Raw genomic sequence first — 18,094 nt, forward strand, 5'->3', positions numbered from 1 at the left:
CAAATAGCTTTTTCGTTTAGATTATTTTATTTTATTCATTATATATTTATATTATATTATATGTTTTAGTTTTATTAAGTTAATTTTGTTCTTGTAATATTTTTTATGACTGCTGTATTTTTTGGAGTGTTCTTGTGCATGCAGTATGTGTATTTCTTCAGTTTTCCCTTATGACTGCAGATCAACAAGAGAGTGTGTGACTTTCTAAGCATCCACAGAAGCCCCGGTGCTCGCCCTGCCGTCCACAAACCACTGGCTTGGTGGAGAGAAAGGACATCACAATTCACAGGTGAGTCCTTTGTTATATTCTTTATAACAAACTTTATAACCTTCTTTACTGAATCGGGAACCGCTGATTCAGTTCTGCTCTGCAGTAAGCCAGTCTGTCCTCTGAACGTCCATCATCAACCTTTCATCAACCTTTATTTTAATAGGCAAGTTAATTAAGAGCAAACTGTTATTTACAATAACGGCCTATGTGGAGGGGATGTGGAGTAAAATAAAAAAGAGAGGTAAAAACAAGGAACAGCAGTGACATGAAAGGCCAAGGACACAGATGTGGACATCACAATCAGTACAACCAAACATTCATAGTGGTCATACTTAAGTGTGCAGAGGAACAAGGCTGACATAGCACACACGTTCACGCACAGTAGAGCAGTAGCAGCAAATATGGAATAACCCAGGAGTTGGTTAATACATGTAAGCAGTGGTGGCAACATACGACACATCCAATGGCAACATACAACACACACATAAAGCATTAATGGTATTAGCAGCATACAGTATCAGCAGGATTAGACAGTGGACAGTTAATTACAGCAGACAGCACAATTAATGGGACAGTATAGCAGGCAGTTAGGAGGCAAGCAGACATACAACTCAGGCAGTTAGGATATACAGCACATTTAGCGGCGATAAGGCAGACAGCAGGGGTGTAGCAAGAGGTTATAACATACCGCACGTCTAGCACCGTTTAAAAACAGACGGGGGGGGGCAGCAGGTTAGGCTATGACATACGGGCAGAGTATAAAACAATCATGGGAGCAGGAGGACAGACAAACAGTAATGGTGGCAAGGAGCACCATCACTGTCTGGTTTGGATCGGCCACCAAACAGGACAGGGACAGACTACAACGAACAGTTTGGTCTGCAGAGAGAATCATTGGTGCTAACCTGCCCTCTATTCAGGACTTATACACTTCCAGAGTCAGGAAACGGGCAGGCAACATCACTGCAGACCCATCACACCCTGGTCACAACCTGTTCCAACTCCTCCCCTCTGGTAGGTGCTACACTGTACCCCAAAACAACCAGATATAAAAACAGTTTCTGTGCACAGGCTGTCATTCAAATGAATGCTTAAAACTATCAAATCCAACCATTGTGTATATACTGTACTGGTATGCTATGTCATGTCCCTCTACCTCAGGCATGTATGTAAGTAACCTGCTAACATCTATTTCAGCATCTCTGATATATTCTCTGCACCCCTGCACTTTATCGCCTCTTATGTCACCTGTATAAGTCAACCCTTGTATATATATCTGAAGATTTTTGTGTCGTAGTGTTGTTATTCCATGTTAAGTACACTGAGTGAGCTACAAAACTGGAGTCAAATCCCATGTAGTGCAAACCTACATGGCCAATAAACATGATTCTGATTCTTTAACATACACGCTAAACTTTGATACTCAAGTGTCATTAAATGCATACTGTATGTGTTTATATTTATTGTAGGGTGTGCCTTTCCACTGAAATGGCATATGGAGATATATAAATACAATTTGATAAAAGTCATCCTGATCATAAATATCAATATGTTGAAAATGCCTTTATTCTCAGAGCCCTGAGCTAAGTGGTCAGTAAGCATACATCTATCTATATATCTATTTATCTAGCTAGCTAGCTAGCTAGCTAAATATCTATTTAACTATCTAGCTAGCTAGCTATCCGATTTCAATGAGTAATTAACTATGTCTACTTTCAATTGAAAATTGACATTAAAGTTTTTGTATACATATATATATATATATATATATATACACATATATATATACATATATGCATATACACACACACGTGTGTGTATATATATATATATATATGAAACCACTTGTGTGTCCTGGTGACACTACCCCTAAAAACATCAAACTGTTCACTTCTGTGCGTGACAAAATTGCAACACATAATATTTTAACAATATTATTATTGTCTGTCTTCAAGGCATTCGTGCAAAATGCAAAACAAAGGATGCAACGTCTCAAGGTGGACATGTGACACAGTCCCACATCCCAAACAAATTGACGGTACCTCGTGTGGAGTTTTTTTTTTTTTTTGCCTTGAAAGTACTTTTACTATCTAGAGCAGTGTCCTCACCACCGCATGACTGTTATGCCACTATTGGGGAGAAAGAGCGAGAGAGAGGAAGGGAGGGACAGAGAGGGAGGGGGGATAGAGAGAGAGGGAGGGACATTGAGGGAGGGGGGGGGAGAGGAGGGGAGAGGGGAGAGGGGGCGAGAGAGGGAGGGAGGGGGAGAGAGATTTCCGCCCATCAATAAGTTACTTGTCTTCTCCATCAGGTGCAGGGGCGCATGAAGATAACGTCATCTGACCAGCGCTGCTGTACGGGAGATAAATTGGAGAATTCCCTGGGGCCTCAAATATTTCTTATAATTTAAGATTAACAACCTTTTACTTGTTGACGTGACTTTTCTGGGGGCCCAAACACGGGCGGCGCCCCTGCATCTGATGGATCTGATTATCCTGTTCAATGATAAGTCCGTAAGGTAACGATAACGCGTTGTTTTAAGTAAAAACAAACAAACTTACGTCTTAAATGTGACTTTATCTAATTGTATATGGGAGCCTATAACGTCATCTAGCGGCGACAAGTTGAAACGTCATCAAAGAGGTTCGAGAGAGTCGGTAGTTTTTCAGTCTGATACGCGCTTGTTGGTTTTATGGGGAATTTGAGTCGCTAAGTTTAACCGGAGAGACCCGCACGTCTAACGGCGTGACTCGGTTCTGTTCAAGAGCAGGTGACGCTATTTTAACCATGGGGACAAATCTGTGTCCGAGTTGTTGACAGTTACGTCTAACCTCTATACACGGCCCCAAATCTCGTGAGATTTGGAGTGGCATCGCGAGTTTTGAACGCCACTTCATCCGCACGTTGCGCAGAACGTCAAACAAAGCCAGCGTCCAATGTGGGGCTCGAACCCACGACCCTGAGATTAAGAGTGTCATGCTTTACCGACTGAGCTAACCGGGTTTATATGTTGAGAGTAAAGTGAGAAATGTCCCAGTGTTTGGATTTATTGACGTATGTAAACGTTCAAGTTGCTGTTCGTTGTTTGTTTTTTATTATACAACGTTATTCAACAACAAAACCAAGCCAGGACACCTAATGTGATCAAAACGCCCCATGTTTACCCGGGTAGCAAGAAAAACCGTTTATTCTGAGCCGCGTCTCAGCCGTTTTATTTGAAATGCCGCGTTAAGCTGATTACTCCCAGGAGTCGGGCCGTTGCCGTGCGCATGAAAGTGCTCACAGAACTATTTTGCGTTTCTGTAACCTGCCACAGCCTTCCCCACTTAATCATCCGCATTCCTCTGCTGCATCTGGGAGAGGCGAGCGCAGTAGTTGTGGGGGAAAACACCGACCCAGGATCCCTTTGCAACGACCACTCCTGAGCCAGACAGCTGGGAAAGAGGCAGCTGAGTTAAATTAATGAAATGTACTGCGGCGTTGGAGGCGGCGGGACTCTCCAAACTCCCCGCAGCCTCTCTGTGTCAGCGATAAACTCCCAACATCTGGCTCATGTTGGAGCTCTTGCTATCTGCGGAATTTGTCCTTATCTAACCCCGGCCACCCCGGCCTATCATGGAATTGGTGTGGTGAGGCACCAAAATATTTTCCCTCTGCACGTTTTTTTTTTCTTCTGCACATGACCGCGTGGTAGTGATCCTCTCAACATTTGTTTGTCCTAATATGACGAAACATACGTGGCTCTCAACATGCCTGAACCATAAGAACAGTGTTTTGGACTCAGTGTCGTGTTGTTGTGGTTTGTCTGCCAGACTGATAATCTAATTCTAATGTAACATAATGAAGAAACAGGGTTACCCTGTTGGCCAACTATGTACCAAAAACTGATTCCTTATTATCTGATTAAGGAACTTCATTAGTGGAAAACATTTTTTTCCAGTGTTGTCAGCAATTATCAGATATTGCATTATTGGAAAATTAGTATATTTTAAAGTAGGTTGCCAAGGGCCTGCTAAGTATTTTTTCTTAAAAAGAAATCCAACTATGGACTCAATACAACGATAAATAACAACAAACTGAAGAATTTGATAAAGTTCCTTTACTGTTGTGTCACTCCATATTAAACTGAATGTAAACAGGAAGTACGTGCCAACAATGGATTTCCTTTGTTGTCTATTTCAAGATATCTTGTCACCGGCCTTTCAACGATAGAAAAATAATTGTTAGAGACCTAAGGGTAATAAATACATGCCCTAAAGACAAGATACTCTACAACTAAAAGAAGAGTTTTCAACTTCACTCAGCTCATCCAACCATAATCTCATTACAAACCCACAATAATCCCTCACAGGAGCATCATCTAAACGGTCTAAGAATATACAAAGAACATAGTTTGTGCACTGCACTTCCTTTCTCTGACAATATAAAACTTAAAAAAAAACCAATAATTTAAAGCACATAACTGTACAACGGGCCCCAAGCAGAATCAAAGTGCAAATAACAGGCTGACACCACTGGTACAGTTTAGCTATACCCTTCGGTCAAAATAACCCCTCAGTTATACCAACTATTGCTCTCACACATGGCCGTTTTGTTCAAGGTACATTCGAGACAGAGATGCTGCCATGGACTTTGCCAGCTCCTCGTCTCGTTTCTTTTGCATCTGTGAGTGGCGGCACCAGTCCTCGTACTCCGGGTTGGGGAGACGCCTGTTTAGCAGGGCGTCGTAGTGACCACTGCTGAGCCAACTCAGCCAGATGGCCGGCTTTGAGCAGTCCTCCTCGCCCAGGTAGTGGACCATGGTGGAGACGGTGGGACTCTCCAAGCTGCCCCCGGTTGTGAGGTGGATGTTGACGTTCAGCATCTGGCTCATGGCTAGGAGTTCAGGGTAGCCCGCCCAAGCGCCATCCTGTGCCGCATCAATGAGGAACTCCCCCACATCCCCTTCGATGATGGGGTTAAACTCATCCAGGTGGTCAGCTATGTGATGCATGGTCTGCTCCCTCAGCTCCTTGTGCTTTGACTGCTCCCCATAGGCGGCCTTGCACACGGCTCTGTATAGGCAGTTCCCATCCGGGATGATGTGGAATCTGTACTTGTTCCTCTCCTGCAGGTATTTGTTCTGTTTCTCCACTTCCGCCAGGTACTGGGTTAACTTGTCACTGATGTCACCTCTCTGTGGGGTTGACTCTTGCAGGACGCTCAGGTCAAAGGCCCTTCTTTCCTCGGATGGCATGGCATGGCCCGTGCACGGCCGGCCAGTTTCATCCGTGAGCTGCTTTGTTTCTACGACATTGCCTTCATGCAACAAGTCTCTTTCGAGGGCCACACTGGCCACCGAGCCTCTCGGATCCCCTTTGGGAGTTTCCACTTTCCTCTGGCGCTCCTCGATTCGGGGCCCGTTGGCGTAACCACTGCCGAAAAACGTGTTTGCCACCAGATCCGCTCCGTTCAAAGCATCCATCAAGTCCACCACGGCGTCGGTGTGGCGCCCCCTGCGCGCCGCCGTGGCCTCGCCGTGTGTTGGATACGGGTCCGGTGATGGTTTGGTCCTGGAGCCCCTCACGATGTGGACTGGCAAGGACTGCTCAACTCCATCGGGCCGACGGACTATTATTTCAGCCGTCGACGTGAAGTAAGCGGGACTCACCGATGTGGCTTCGTAGCACGACAGGGCGGGCATGTCGGCGGGGGACGGCGTGTCTGTCGCCGGATGACTGGCCGGAGTAGCCTGCGGTTCGTCCGCAGCGGGAGGACCCGATGTCGCCGCCGCCGGTCGCTGCTCCGCTCCGCTCGACGCCGCTGCTGAAAGTTTCCGGGAGGCGCGCGGGTAATGAGTCAGTGCGCTGCTGTACAGCTGCATGTTAGACTGGCTCCTTTATATCCTTAGCGGACGCGGAAGGCTCGGCCGTGTTCCGAGAGAGAGAGAGGGAGAGAGAGAGATGACAACAACGGCTAAAAATACACCATGCCGGCGCACAACAGCGAAGTTGTAAAGCAGCCGTTTCCATGGATGTCAACCCCGTCTGTCACCCGGAGAGGAGTAGACAGGCCAGTTTGGACGTCTTGCGTCATCGCAGTTGCGGTGCCACCCTAATTTTAGACCCGAGAGTAACAACGGGACCCTCTCCTCTTTCAGCTCCGGTCATAGCCGACGGCTGGGGAGGTGCGTGACGTCGAGGCCGTTCAGCACACGACGGCAACGTGGAGGAGTCGATGTGTCACAGTTCTTAAGTCTCCGCAGGCTCCCGCAGCTCCGGCCGGCCGCGTCCTGCTGACGCCGCCGCATCGGAATGCGTGCGTGTGATGTTCGTCCGAACAGCACACCAGAAGTATGCGCACGCTGGCGGATGAGCTAAGAAATAAGAGATCACAAATGTGGGGTCCCCCCACCCCCCCATCCCCTCTCCTCTTTTTTTGCTTTTAAGAAATAAAAACTTTTAGCTTCTGATCTTGGATATTTGCGGTGTACATGTTGTGCGTACACAATGCGCACGTACCAACGTTTGTTGACTTGATAAGCAGGCTGCGTTATCAGCCATATTGGCCCAATTGATAAAAAACTACAAACTACTATATACGGCACGTCTCCACCCTACCCTGTAGCGCTGTGTACGCTGCTATTCTAAATAAAATGACGTCATTGACGGGGCGCTGCTACTACTATGGAGCTTTATATAGAAATATCCTCACTGGTTCCCCTCGTCACCTCCACGGCTTGTTTTGGTTTGCTTTCCAGTTGTCAGTAGGGCAGGATATTCCTGAAATTATTAAATGTAAAGTGTGAATAAAAAGGCCACATTAGAAGAAAAAAAAACTCCACTTGTTTACAGTCTATCTGTCTGTAGCCATCCTTTAACTTGGCTACTTCTAAGCGGTAAGACTGTTGTAATGAACTTGTTTATCTTTGAATTTCATAAAAGTCGATTTAAGTGCATTTTCCCCTTCAAACAAAAAGCCCATGTATGGCGAGACTCGCGTCTGCGTCATGTATCGCGTAATAGCGTATTGTCATCGCCAGGGGGCGAGAGAGGACCGTGTCCCACACAGAGGTCACGTTTAAGTAATAGACCACATGGGGGCGACATTCGGCTTTCGGAGACGCCTGGAGCGCCCGGAGTTTGTCGCAGGATTGCGCGTTGTGTACAAATGCAATAAATCACTCGTTAACGTCGATGTACGGAGCCCACCACCATTTTGTCTTTTTCTTTTTTTATTATTATTCTTATTATCGGTTAACCTTTGTGCGCGCTACCAACTACACTCGAACGTCCCGTTGGGCACCAAGTTGTCGCCTGGAATAAGAGCCAAGCCTTTCGGCGCATTACACACGCCGACCACAGTCGTCGCGTCCGCGGCCGGTACGCGACCGTAAACACCGCCGCGTCTCACGGGCGAAACCGTCATTTGCATCCAAGCACCAAATGTTCAGACTCTGTGACGTCATCGGGATTCGTTAACAAGATTAGCACAGTTTGTCTCGCCCGTGCAAGCGAGAGCGGCGGCTCTTAAGCAGATCCTGCTTGTTTGTTTTGTTTTGTTTTGTTTAAGTAGCGCAGATTTAAGCCTTTCTGCACATCACACGGCATGCTTGGGTCGGTGTATGGTGGTGGTGCGGGTCTAGCGGCGGATGAAACCCGGTGAGAGTGTGTTCATGTCAGCGGAGGAGGAGGAGGAGGAGGAGGAGGCAGCGGCAGCGGCGGAGCCATGCTGATGTCAGATTTTTCCTCTGCCCTCCGCGGTGGGAGGATCTTTGTGCGTTGAGTCACGCAGCTGTCAAAGATAGCTGTCACCCAGTTTCATGATCAAACACACACTCAATGAGAGGGGCTTTGGCTAAGTGAGGCGCACCATCTCAGGTACCCGAAAGTCGCCGACAAAAGAAGCGGAAAACACGACGAAACAGAGGAGGGGGGAGAAAGGAAGAGGTTTTTTTTTTTTTTTTTTTAGATGAACAAGGAATTCCGACTATTTGGATATACACGTTGCGGGGGAATATCTGGAGATTTTTTTTCTTGGTGTGTTGTTGTTGTTGCTGCTGCTGCTGTGAGGATTAATACCTAACCCGGCTGTGCGCAGCGCTCCGTTCGTGGCTGAAGGGGAAGACGAGAGGGGATTTCGGACGAAGATGAAAACGAAAAAAGGTACGTTGTCCTCTCTGGCGTGTGTTGTGGAGAGACGAGGCAGGGGTTGGGGGTTGAGGGTGGTGGTGGTGGTGGGGGGCAGCGAGCAGACATCGTGGTGGACGCTTTTCGCCGTGCAGAGCACGCACTCTATTGTTTCCCCTCCAGACTAAACAGGCTTTCCTCTGCCCTCTCCCATGTGCCGGCCGGAGGTCACAACACGTTTATGTCCCGCTCTCCTCCACCGGGCGAGGGGACCGAGTCGACGCGGGGGTTTTAATTCACTATACTGCAAGTTTAGCAAATAATATAGTTATGTTGGTTACCCCCCCCCCACCACCTCCTGAAACAAGTAGTCTATCTGGGTCAACTTACTTCGGAGCTGACTTATAAAGGGTCCGAACTTTAGGCTTGCTTTGTCTCCGCACGTTGGAAATCGTCGGGTTTTGTATCGGTCGGGTCGTCCAGACGGCTTCGGGTTTATCTATTGATAGAAGTTCGGGGGGAGTTTTGGCGACTCGTCGTTTGACTTGGCCGTGGCTGACCAGGAGACAATGCCGAGTGCAGGTGAAATGACGGGGTGACGTGACTGTTTGTGCTTTCCGCGCAGGAAAATAGTGCAGGTTCGAGTCGGACGGGCTCGCGTTGTTTCCTGACCTCGTTGCGGAGTCGCAGTTTGTGCTCGTTCTGCCACACGAGCTCCACTTTCATTCTCTGACCTCGTGGTGCAGAGCGCGCGTGCGAGCGCGCGCACGCACGCACACACACAGTAGGAGCCCTCCTTAACAAGTTCCTTAAAACTTACGAAACAAGAGTCGAAAACGTAGTTTTGTACGGACCCCTCGTCGTTGTTGTTTTTTTTTTTTTTGCTTCCTCGGAAACGAAGCAGTTAAAGTCCGAACTGCGTTTGTGTCGGAGACTTTTGTGAGTTACGAGTGAAAGAATGGGGAAGCCACGGTTCTTTTGTTTAGTCTGGAGACGCTGATTTGCAACAGGTCTCCCTCCCCCACCCGACTCCATGTACGTCATGACGTCATCGTGCCGCCTGGGCCCAGTTCAAACTTTCTGCTGCGTTTCCCACTTTTGACTGTACTGAATAATGTTTAAAAAGAAAAACAACATTTTTTTTTAGACTACGTACTCAAATGGCTCCAAGCCTTTTGTCAGCTTGGGTAAATATCAAGCTGTGTACAGTGATGCAATGGTAAATAAAAAGTATGGTCGTCATTCAGTGACCATCATTGGGGCAATTATCAGCTACTTTAATGTGGTCAATAGTTTCAGCGAAGCATTGATTTGTGTATTTTCTCAATGAAATAACACTATTTCCTACAACTCATCAGCTTGAGAGTCTATTTACTCTGATGTGTACTGTGGATTTATCTAATAAAAATGTATGTCAGCCCTGATAAAGGTGGGTAAACTATAGTACAGTACATTTATTTAAAAAAAAAGTGGGTAAAGTGCATTGTGGTGCATTTACCCTCCACTACACTGCTGGCTATGAATACCAACACTGATTCGACAAATATTTATGTTCAGACCTGCTGAAATGACCCCAGATCTGCAACATATCAAGGCTTTTAAATGGCTTGCCTTGTGAATGGGAATCAAGTCGGTGTTGAAAAGTACATTACTGAGCCAAAAGAGCCACTCGCTCATGATCTTTCTTTTGCTCAGTAATGTCCTGTCTCGATGGATCAGTATTAAACATCATGACAAAACTAAGCACAAGTAGAAGGATAAAAATGATTCTTTCTTAAAGGAGAAAAATTATTGTTCCTGTTGATCCAGTCTGATTTCTTTGCCCGTTAACACAAAAGGTGTGCGCCGTCTGCACAACAGACGTTGCTTGCATTTGTTGAGGCAGGTTTTATAACTGACACAGCGTCGGATCAGCCTTTGTGACGTCCCCTCGCAACCCCCCGCCCTCCTCCTCCTCCTCCTCACCCCCTCCCTCCTTTATATGAATCACATGGCTGAACTTGACAGCTTGCCTCTGACACATCAGCTGCCTCCCAGACTGCCAGTGTTTGGCAGACGGCTATGTGGCAGAGACCAACAAAAGAGTACGGCCGACAGAAGTGGTTCTGTAACCCCACGTCTTGCTCACAAGCTATTTTCTCTTTCCCCACCCTCCCCTAACCGCACGTGTGCTCAGGTTTGATGATGCTGTCGGGAAGTGAGACGGAGGATGAGGACAGCGTGGACGCCCCACTGGACCTGTCGTCCAGCGCAGGGAGCAACGGCAAGAGGAAACGGCGGGGAAACCTGCCCAAGGAGTCCGTTCAGATCCTCAGGGACTGGCTGTACGAGCACCGCTACAACGCTTACCCATCCGAACAGGAGAAAGCCCTCCTGTCAAAACAGACTCAGCTCTCCACACTGCAGGTAAGAACAAGGAAAATGGGGAAAAAAAGGGGGGGGCTTTTAAAGGGGGGACATTTCTTGAATGTCTAGTGCCAACTTTTGCCCCTGCTGGGCTGTTGCAGAATATACAGACTACTGTATAAGCAGAGGGGGGAAACGTCTTTCGGGCTGAATCATTTCCTGTCGTTATGACCAACAAAGAAGGCAAGACAAATAAACAGTGAATTGAAGGTCATCCAAGCCAGCGTGCTGTTGCAACATTCAGGTTCTGTGAAACGGGAGTGAGTAAACTCCAGTGTGCTGTGGGCTTGGCTGAGGCACTAGAACAGGAATTTCCCTCCCTCCCAAACCCCTTTCCATCCCCAGCTGTCTGGGAACAATGCGGAGTCATTAACATAGTCGGAGCTACAGCCATCCCCCTCCTCCAACCCAGCCAGTTAAGACCAACACCAGGCACGGGAAGGGAGGGCTGAGAAGGAAACGCTGCGAGAGGACCACATTTAATGAGATGGTTAAACGGAGAACTTCAGGATTTTTCTTAATTCAACAACAACAAAGAAAGCAATAGGCATATCCAGATAGTTGACTTTTCCAAGCCAGCTTTTTTTTTAATAAGTGCTAACTGCTAATCTTTAACCAGCTACAAAACATTATACAAGAAACACTAACCGTGGGCAATGGGCAAAACAAATAGCTACTGGAATAAATCTCTGAAAGAGTCATATTTTCTCTCTCACTCTGTGTGTGTGTGTATGTATGTATATATATATATTGCACACTGCACCAGGTAATTTAATATCCCTGAGATCAGTTCTCTAACCGCTGGTTTTTTGAATGTCCTCCTCTCAAGGTGTGCAATTGGTTCATAAACGCACGGCGGCGGCTCCTCCCAGAGATGCTCCGGAAAGACGGCAAAGACCCCAACCAGTTCACCATCTCTAGGAAAGGCAGCAAGGCCAGCGACAGCTTCTCCGACAGTTCCCAGTCTCCCAAGCACGCCAGCACCGCCACGGGAGCCGAGGAGAGCTACGACAAGCGGTCCCTGCACCCCTCCAGCTTCGAACCCGCCACCCCGGGCATCCTGAGGAAGGCCATGTCCCCGTCAGCCCCGTCGCCCACCACCACCGCTCACATCTCCCCCTCCCCGGGGCCGGTGCCCACCCGCCCCTCCGTCATCTGTCACACCACTGTCACCACGGCCATGCAGCAGGCCAGCCCCACAGCCGCCCTCCCACCCGTCCCAGCAGCGAACTCCGACAGGGCGTCAGAGCTCCTGCATTCCTCGCAGGCTCTGGTGCCGGCCAGGTGCCAGGAGGAAGGGCCCGTCGGCAAGCAGGTCCCAGGCACCACCAGCATCCCTGGCAGCACCAGCATGGAGGGCAACCTGAGCCCCCGCAGCGGGCTTTTCAACACCCCGCCGCCCACCCCTCCAGACCTCACACAGGACTTCAGCGGCTTCCAGCTCCTGGTGGATGTGGCCCTGAAACGGGCGGCCGAGATGGAGCTGCAAGCAAAGCAGCCGGTCTCCTAAAGAAAAAAGGAGTAAAATGACAAAAGAGGAAGAGGAGGGAAAAAAAAGAAGATGAGACCGATTGTGTCTCTCGGCAGTGGAACTCCCCTTCGAGTTCGGTGACTTGTCTGCACATGAGAGATCAAACCCACTCTGAAGTCTGATCATTTCTATTTTTTTGGTATACCAATCAAATTGATGAGGATGTTTTTGGTTTTTTTTTTTTTTTTTTTTACTGAAAAGGAAAACAAAACAAACAAAAAAAAACAGTATCGAGGTGCCTTGGCTGTTGTTTATTAATTTCATATACATGCGTATATATCTACATGTGTATCCTATTTGCACACAAGGACCAAAAATGTCATCAGACAAATGCTGCCTGTCTTATGTCTTCACTTTATATATCATTTTAGAAAGAAGTTGGAGTGAGGGGTAGACTGACGTCTCTCCTCCTGATGACCAGTCTCAAACGGGGGGGGGGGGGGAGGAGGAGTGGTTGATTCCACACACGTTTCCTGTTTTACATTTCAGAGATCAGTTCCTGATTGGTCTGCCTTGTTTGTTTGCACACTGTCTGGCAGAGGGAGGTCATCTCAGTGTCTTAAACATAACTTTTCTCTTGGCATCTATGACAAAACGATGTTCACTACTGTAGTAAATATTATACGTTTTCATGAGTATAGTTTGGGTTTCTTTTTTTTGTTGTATTTTTACTTTTACTATTTTAAAAGACAAACTTCTTTTTTTTTTAAATTTCTTTTCTAGTCAAGATTCCCAACGAGGGGTATTTCAGATGACCGATGTAGCAGGTTCATAGTCTGAGCCTTCATCCCTAATTACTCAGCGTAGCGACGGCCAGTGGACTGGAAGAACTAACACTACAAATGTCTCTCCTGCATTTGCTGTATTGTACAACTAGACCAAGACAGCGTTTTGAGATCACCAAAAACACAAAAAAAACACAAAAAAACAAAAAAAAAACAATACAAAAACATTTTTATGTACAATAGGACCATGTGTATAGGTAATGTAACATGATGCCCAATGATGTGATTTCTTATCATACTGTGCAATGTTTGTGGCAAGAAAAAAAAAGTGGTCACGTGGGACTTCAAATTTAATAAAGTTTTGTTTTTCTACATCTCGCAAAGTGCTCCTTTGCCGTTGGGCCGTCGGCCCCTTGTGTCACTTCAACCGACCCGGATAAATACGGCCTTTAAGCTCGTCAACCCCGCTATAGTCCCACCGCGGTGCCCGGGGGGGAGGAGGAGGAAACTGTTGGATCAATGTTCAGCGAACAAGAGGACAGAAAGAGTGTTTCTGGGGATGTCAATCCACACGCATGTGTGCGTGTGTGTGTGTGAGAGATTTGCAACAGCTCCTGTCAATTAGCATAATCCTGCATAAATTAGCACAGGCAAACGGCAGACGTCGACGGTTTCCTGCCAGCGGGTTGTTATGTGTGTTTGTGTCAACGTGCGGAGGGTTTATCACTTGGAGGGCGCGGGCTATTAACGCCCCCTCACGCCCAGGCGGGCAGCTGCTCCCTCCTGGCTCCGCTGCCCAGTGCCCGCCGCCTCTAGTCCGCCGAGCCTTGGTGACGTTTGCCGTCTAGATTTTAGTCCTCCTTTCATTTGCGACCGCGCTCGACACGCTCCGACTCGAAATGAAAGAGAGAAGGGCGCGCCGACATGTTTTGTTGGAGAGTGCCTCGTTTGAATATCCATTTTCTTTCAAAACCGGCGCTTCGTTCCCATGAGCGATCGCCGAGGGCCGCTGCGTCCGCCCGACGTCGAGACGTCGCTTCTCATAAACGGCCTCCGCTCATAGAGGTCGAAGCGGACCCGCAAGCGCGGCGGAGTCCCGGGCTCGTCTGAATGGCTGAGATGGGGGCGCCCGCTCCCTCCCCCTGCACGCCTCCCGAGCTGCTGAGGTCGGCGTGCCCCCGCCGCGGCGAATGATTGATGTGTGAGTGACGAATCGCCAGAAGCTCTCGTGCGCGAGGCGGGGCGGGGCGAGGCGAAAGCCAAGGCCAAAAGCGCCGTCTAATTACGGGGCCCCGCCCCTGCGGAAGCGAACTGCCCCGAGAGGCTCCGGGCTGGCCTTGTAATTGTCAAATTTCCCGATTGGAAACACATGTGCTGCGGCAAGAAGAAATGAACATAACGCCATGGCAACGATATATACTTTTTAATGCTGATAAGATTTCCATCCACGTGCCATAACATCAACAGTGTAATAACATGAATTACAAAAAATGTATATCTGCTTATTATGTTATTATTGGGTCGTTGTTTTTTTTTTGTTCATTTACATAGGGAAACATTCATTATATACAAATGTTCATTTGAAGGGCTCCTTCTCAGTATAACTACATCACAAGCCTCAGAATTGCCGGGATTGTTGAAGTGTCTTTAGTTTGGCAATTAACCACAATCCGACCTTCTGGTTTCTATGTCCGCACCCTGCTATACCAGGGAGATTATACTGATATGTTAATATAATCAACATAAATAATATCTCAATTATTTAACACACAATTCAGTCCCGGTAAAAGTCCCATAATTAAAAAGTAGTAAAATGACCTTATTCTTATGGCATAAAGTTAGCGCTAGTGTTACCGTTTACGGTCCTCTCTTGACTCCCAATTTCAGAAAGAAAACTTAAAAAGTATAGTTACTTCATCACATGAGTCCCTTCACAAACAAAAACGGACTCCTCTCTTCTTCTGTCTAAAAACTTCAGGTAGGTAAGAATCACTGCGGGGCCGTTCCTATAGCAATGCTGGGGGGGGGGGACACATGGCGGGAAAGTGTCCGCCTCTTTCCTCACCCAGTGGCACAAAATTCTGTCAAACTGACACACAGCGTTGGTTCACACGCCAAATTCTTACTAGTCGGCTATCAAAACGCGATTGTGGCGGTAAACTGGCTTACGATTGTCTCCACATTCAAGTTGCTGAGGAAAGGAAATGACCTTGTTATGACGAGGAGGTCGGGGGTTGAGGCTTCGAGTGGAGTCGCCGCCATTCGGAAGAGGACGCGGACTGCCGAGCGATATTACTGACCGGCGTTAAACTAAGGGGCCTAAATCCTGGTGAATGGGTTTCTGTACATACAGCTGGAGTCAAAGCCGATTCATGGGTCACCTACAGTCACATGAAATTACATTGAGAATCATCTACTCGCTCATTCTCTCACTCTCACGCTCTCACACACGCGCACGCACACACTCACTCACGCTCGCTCTCACCCACACGCACACACACGCGCGCGTGCTTTTTCCCCTGAGACTGTTGTTGTGCTCAACTATCACATTAGAAATTAAGGCTGATCACAGAAAACAAAGATAAAGGTGCCTATCATGCTAAGGAACCAACATAAAAAAAAACCCAAACCAACCAACCAAACAAACAAAAAACAAAAGCACAGTATAAGGGCCTTGTTGTCAGTGCATAATAATAATAATTCATCACAATGTCTACAAACAAGTTTTTTTTCTCCATCAGTTAATAAATAAAACGCAAATATAAAACATTAGAAACTGGATTAGATGTGACCTTCAAAGAACATCTTCATTTGGAGGCAGAGATAGTGCACACACGCGCACACACACACACACACACACACACACACACACACACACACACACACATACAGTGAGGAGAGAAGAGTCCTTTTTTTTGTTAAAGTCCTTTAGTCTCAACAGGGGTCAAATGACCTTTTTTTTTACTTTATGGCGTAACAAAACATGACACCCCTGACGACTTTGTACCAAATATCAACATGTTCACCACCTCTTCACTCCCAACCACGAGACATTTTAACACATTATGATGAAGGACCAACAGAGTAAAAACAGAATAAACCAATGAAGGGAAAAGACCAGAATTCGAACTGGCTTGTGCCCGCATGCGTGTCACATGTGTAAATATGTTCTTTATACAAACATGGCTCCCTCGGGTTAACAGCGTCGATGTGGCGAGATGCTCGTCCAGTCTGACGATACTGCTACTTTATTTATGGATAATAACCAGGCCCCTTTTCCGACCGAGAAAAAATAGGAAGCACTTCTAAAATAAGCATCTGAACCCAAAAGCATACACACGCACACTTATTCGGAAAAAGACACACACACACACACACACACACACACACACACACACACACACACACACACACACACACACACACACACACAGTATAGGTTTGCTGCATTTCACGGCACTGAATTTTTCACTGACTTGGATTCTCCTCAGACAACAGCGGAGCCCGAACATCTCTCCCTAACTGAGTATCGACTTTTCCTCACCTGGGGGGGGGGGGTAACCTCTGACCTTATGACCTTTCCTCTCCAGGGTCAGCCACCTGCCACATGAAAAAGACACCCACTTTTAAAAACAGAGAGAGAATTGTATCACTATCCCGTACCGCAATCCAATTCCATCATTTGGTCTTTTTTTTTGGGGTGGGGGGCTACGACAGACCAAATTACCTTTCTCCACCTGCCTCCTATCCACGTTTTGTTTCTGAAAGGGTTCTCGTCAAACGAATCCAAATATTTACAATTTACAGTGTTTTTTGTCTTTTTTGCTTGTGACATTTCGATATCTCGTAAAAAACAGAAAAACCGAAACAGTGCCAGGCGGCATCACAAACAAGCACCGTGGATAAAGTGAAAGTACAGCTTCGCAAAAGGTGACAAGAGAGTCAAACTGGGTTTTGTTACAGTGCGTTCGTTTGCCACGATTAACTCGTCTCTACAGTTATTGTGAAATGACATCGGATTCCTGCCTTTAAAAGGGCACCGACACAGGCAAAGCTCGGAAAAAAGGGGCAATAGGGGAGTTCTCTCTCTCTCAAACCTACGAGCAGATTCAGATCAAATACTTAAGTCGTTCCTTTGTGTGGGTGTGTGTTTGTGTGGGGGGGCATATGCACAGATTAAATGTGCATGTGAGCGTTTCTGCGAGACCTGTGTCAAAAAAATATTCACAAATAATCATTAGCACTTGTTTCAACATGTTGCGCCTGGAAGGTGGGACGGGTTCCCCAGCCAGGACAACACGACGAGCACCAGAGAGTCGAGACAATTACATGGAAGTATTTCAGAGAGTAAATTCATCAAATTCCTCTCTGCAACTGACAACTTACTTGTAAATATCTGACAATATATTTAAGGGATGGGACAAACCCTGTCAATCCAGTACTCCAAGAAATATCAAAAGAATGTTGAAGAAATAATTTACTAATGATGTGTGACCCAGATTTGACAAGTGCACATAGGCATGCTAGTGCGGATTTCTAGGGCACAGACAGAAGACAGAGACTGGGTTTCTCTGGTGCAGTGAGTAGAAACCACCCTTCAGATGGAGGACCATCTGCCCTGCTGACGTTTCCTCGAGCAAGACACTGGATCCCAATGCAAATTTTCAGTATGCTGCTCTGAAGCTCAGCTCCCCTGCCTCCGTGTGGCGGTAAATACATTTTCCAAGTGAGGGGATCGATCAGGTATCACACCGTCACTGCATCATTTTCAATAGCGTTACCAGTATGGAGGCACAGTGCTGCCCTAAATGTCAGGTTGCTGGAAAACGGAGGTCGGCTGACACATAATTCACTTACAATTTATCTTTCTCTTCCTCTCTCTGTCCTCTGCTGACTTGCTTTCTCTCTCCCCTCTCTCTGTCTCTTCCCCCCCCCCCTCTCTCTCTCCGTCTCCCCCAGCACCTGAAATGTGATACATAAAGTAAAACTGCTGGGCTACACCTGGCTTGCTTGGTGGTAGCGGGTCACTTGACAGAGTATTGGTTAAAACAAA

General features: G+C 47.1%; 2 protein-coding genes and 1 non-coding gene across 3 annotated transcripts; 1 reads left to right on the forward strand and 2 right to left on the reverse strand.

Moving 5' to 3' along the window:
- Positions 1-3,201: 3,201 nt before the first annotated feature.
- trnak-cuu (transfer RNA lysine (anticodon CUU)) lies at positions 3,202-3,274 on the reverse strand. The gene has a single exon. It is a non-coding gene; the product is annotated as a tRNA-Lys (tRNA).
- Positions 3,275-3,320: 46 nt separating this feature from the next.
- Positions 3,321-6,578, reverse strand: LOC130129853 (OTU domain-containing protein 1). Its single transcript, XM_056299524.1, has one exon. It carries the CDS (start codon positions 6,132-6,134, stop codon positions 4,848-4,850), a length of 1,287 nt encoding a protein of 428 aa, XP_056155499.1. The 5' UTR covers positions 6,135-6,578; the 3' UTR covers positions 3,321-4,847.
- Positions 6,579-7,962: 1,384 nt separating this feature from the next.
- Positions 7,963-13,415, forward strand: tgif1 (TGFB-induced factor homeobox 1). The gene is made up of 3 exons (XM_056299443.1): positions 7,963-8,415; positions 10,556-10,785; positions 11,615-13,415. The coding sequence occupies exons 1-3, from the start codon at positions 8,400-8,402 to the stop codon at positions 12,293-12,295; spliced, it is 927 nt and encodes a 308-aa protein (XP_056155418.1). The 5' UTR covers positions 7,963-8,399; the 3' UTR covers positions 12,296-13,415.
- The last annotated feature ends 4,679 nt before the right edge of the window (positions 13,416-18,094 follow it).

Source organism: Lampris incognitus, chromosome 19 (genome assembly GCF_029633865.1).
Source record: "Lampris incognitus isolate fLamInc1 chromosome 19, fLamInc1.hap2, whole genome shotgun sequence".
Taxonomy (NCBI): domain Eukaryota; kingdom Metazoa; phylum Chordata; class Actinopteri; order Lampriformes; family Lampridae; genus Lampris; species Lampris incognitus.

Excerpts from the sequence above, each read along its gene's own strand:
- LOC130129853 (XM_056299524.1), bottom strand. The coding sequence starts at position 6,134 with ATGCAGCTGTACAGCAGCGCACTGACTCATTACCCGCGCGCCTCCCGG.
- tgif1 (XM_056299443.1), top strand. Across the intron at positions 10,786-11,614 it reads CTCAGCTCTCCACACTGCAG|GTGTGCAATTGGTTCATAAA; the intron begins GTAAGAACAAGG and ends CCTCCTCTCAAG.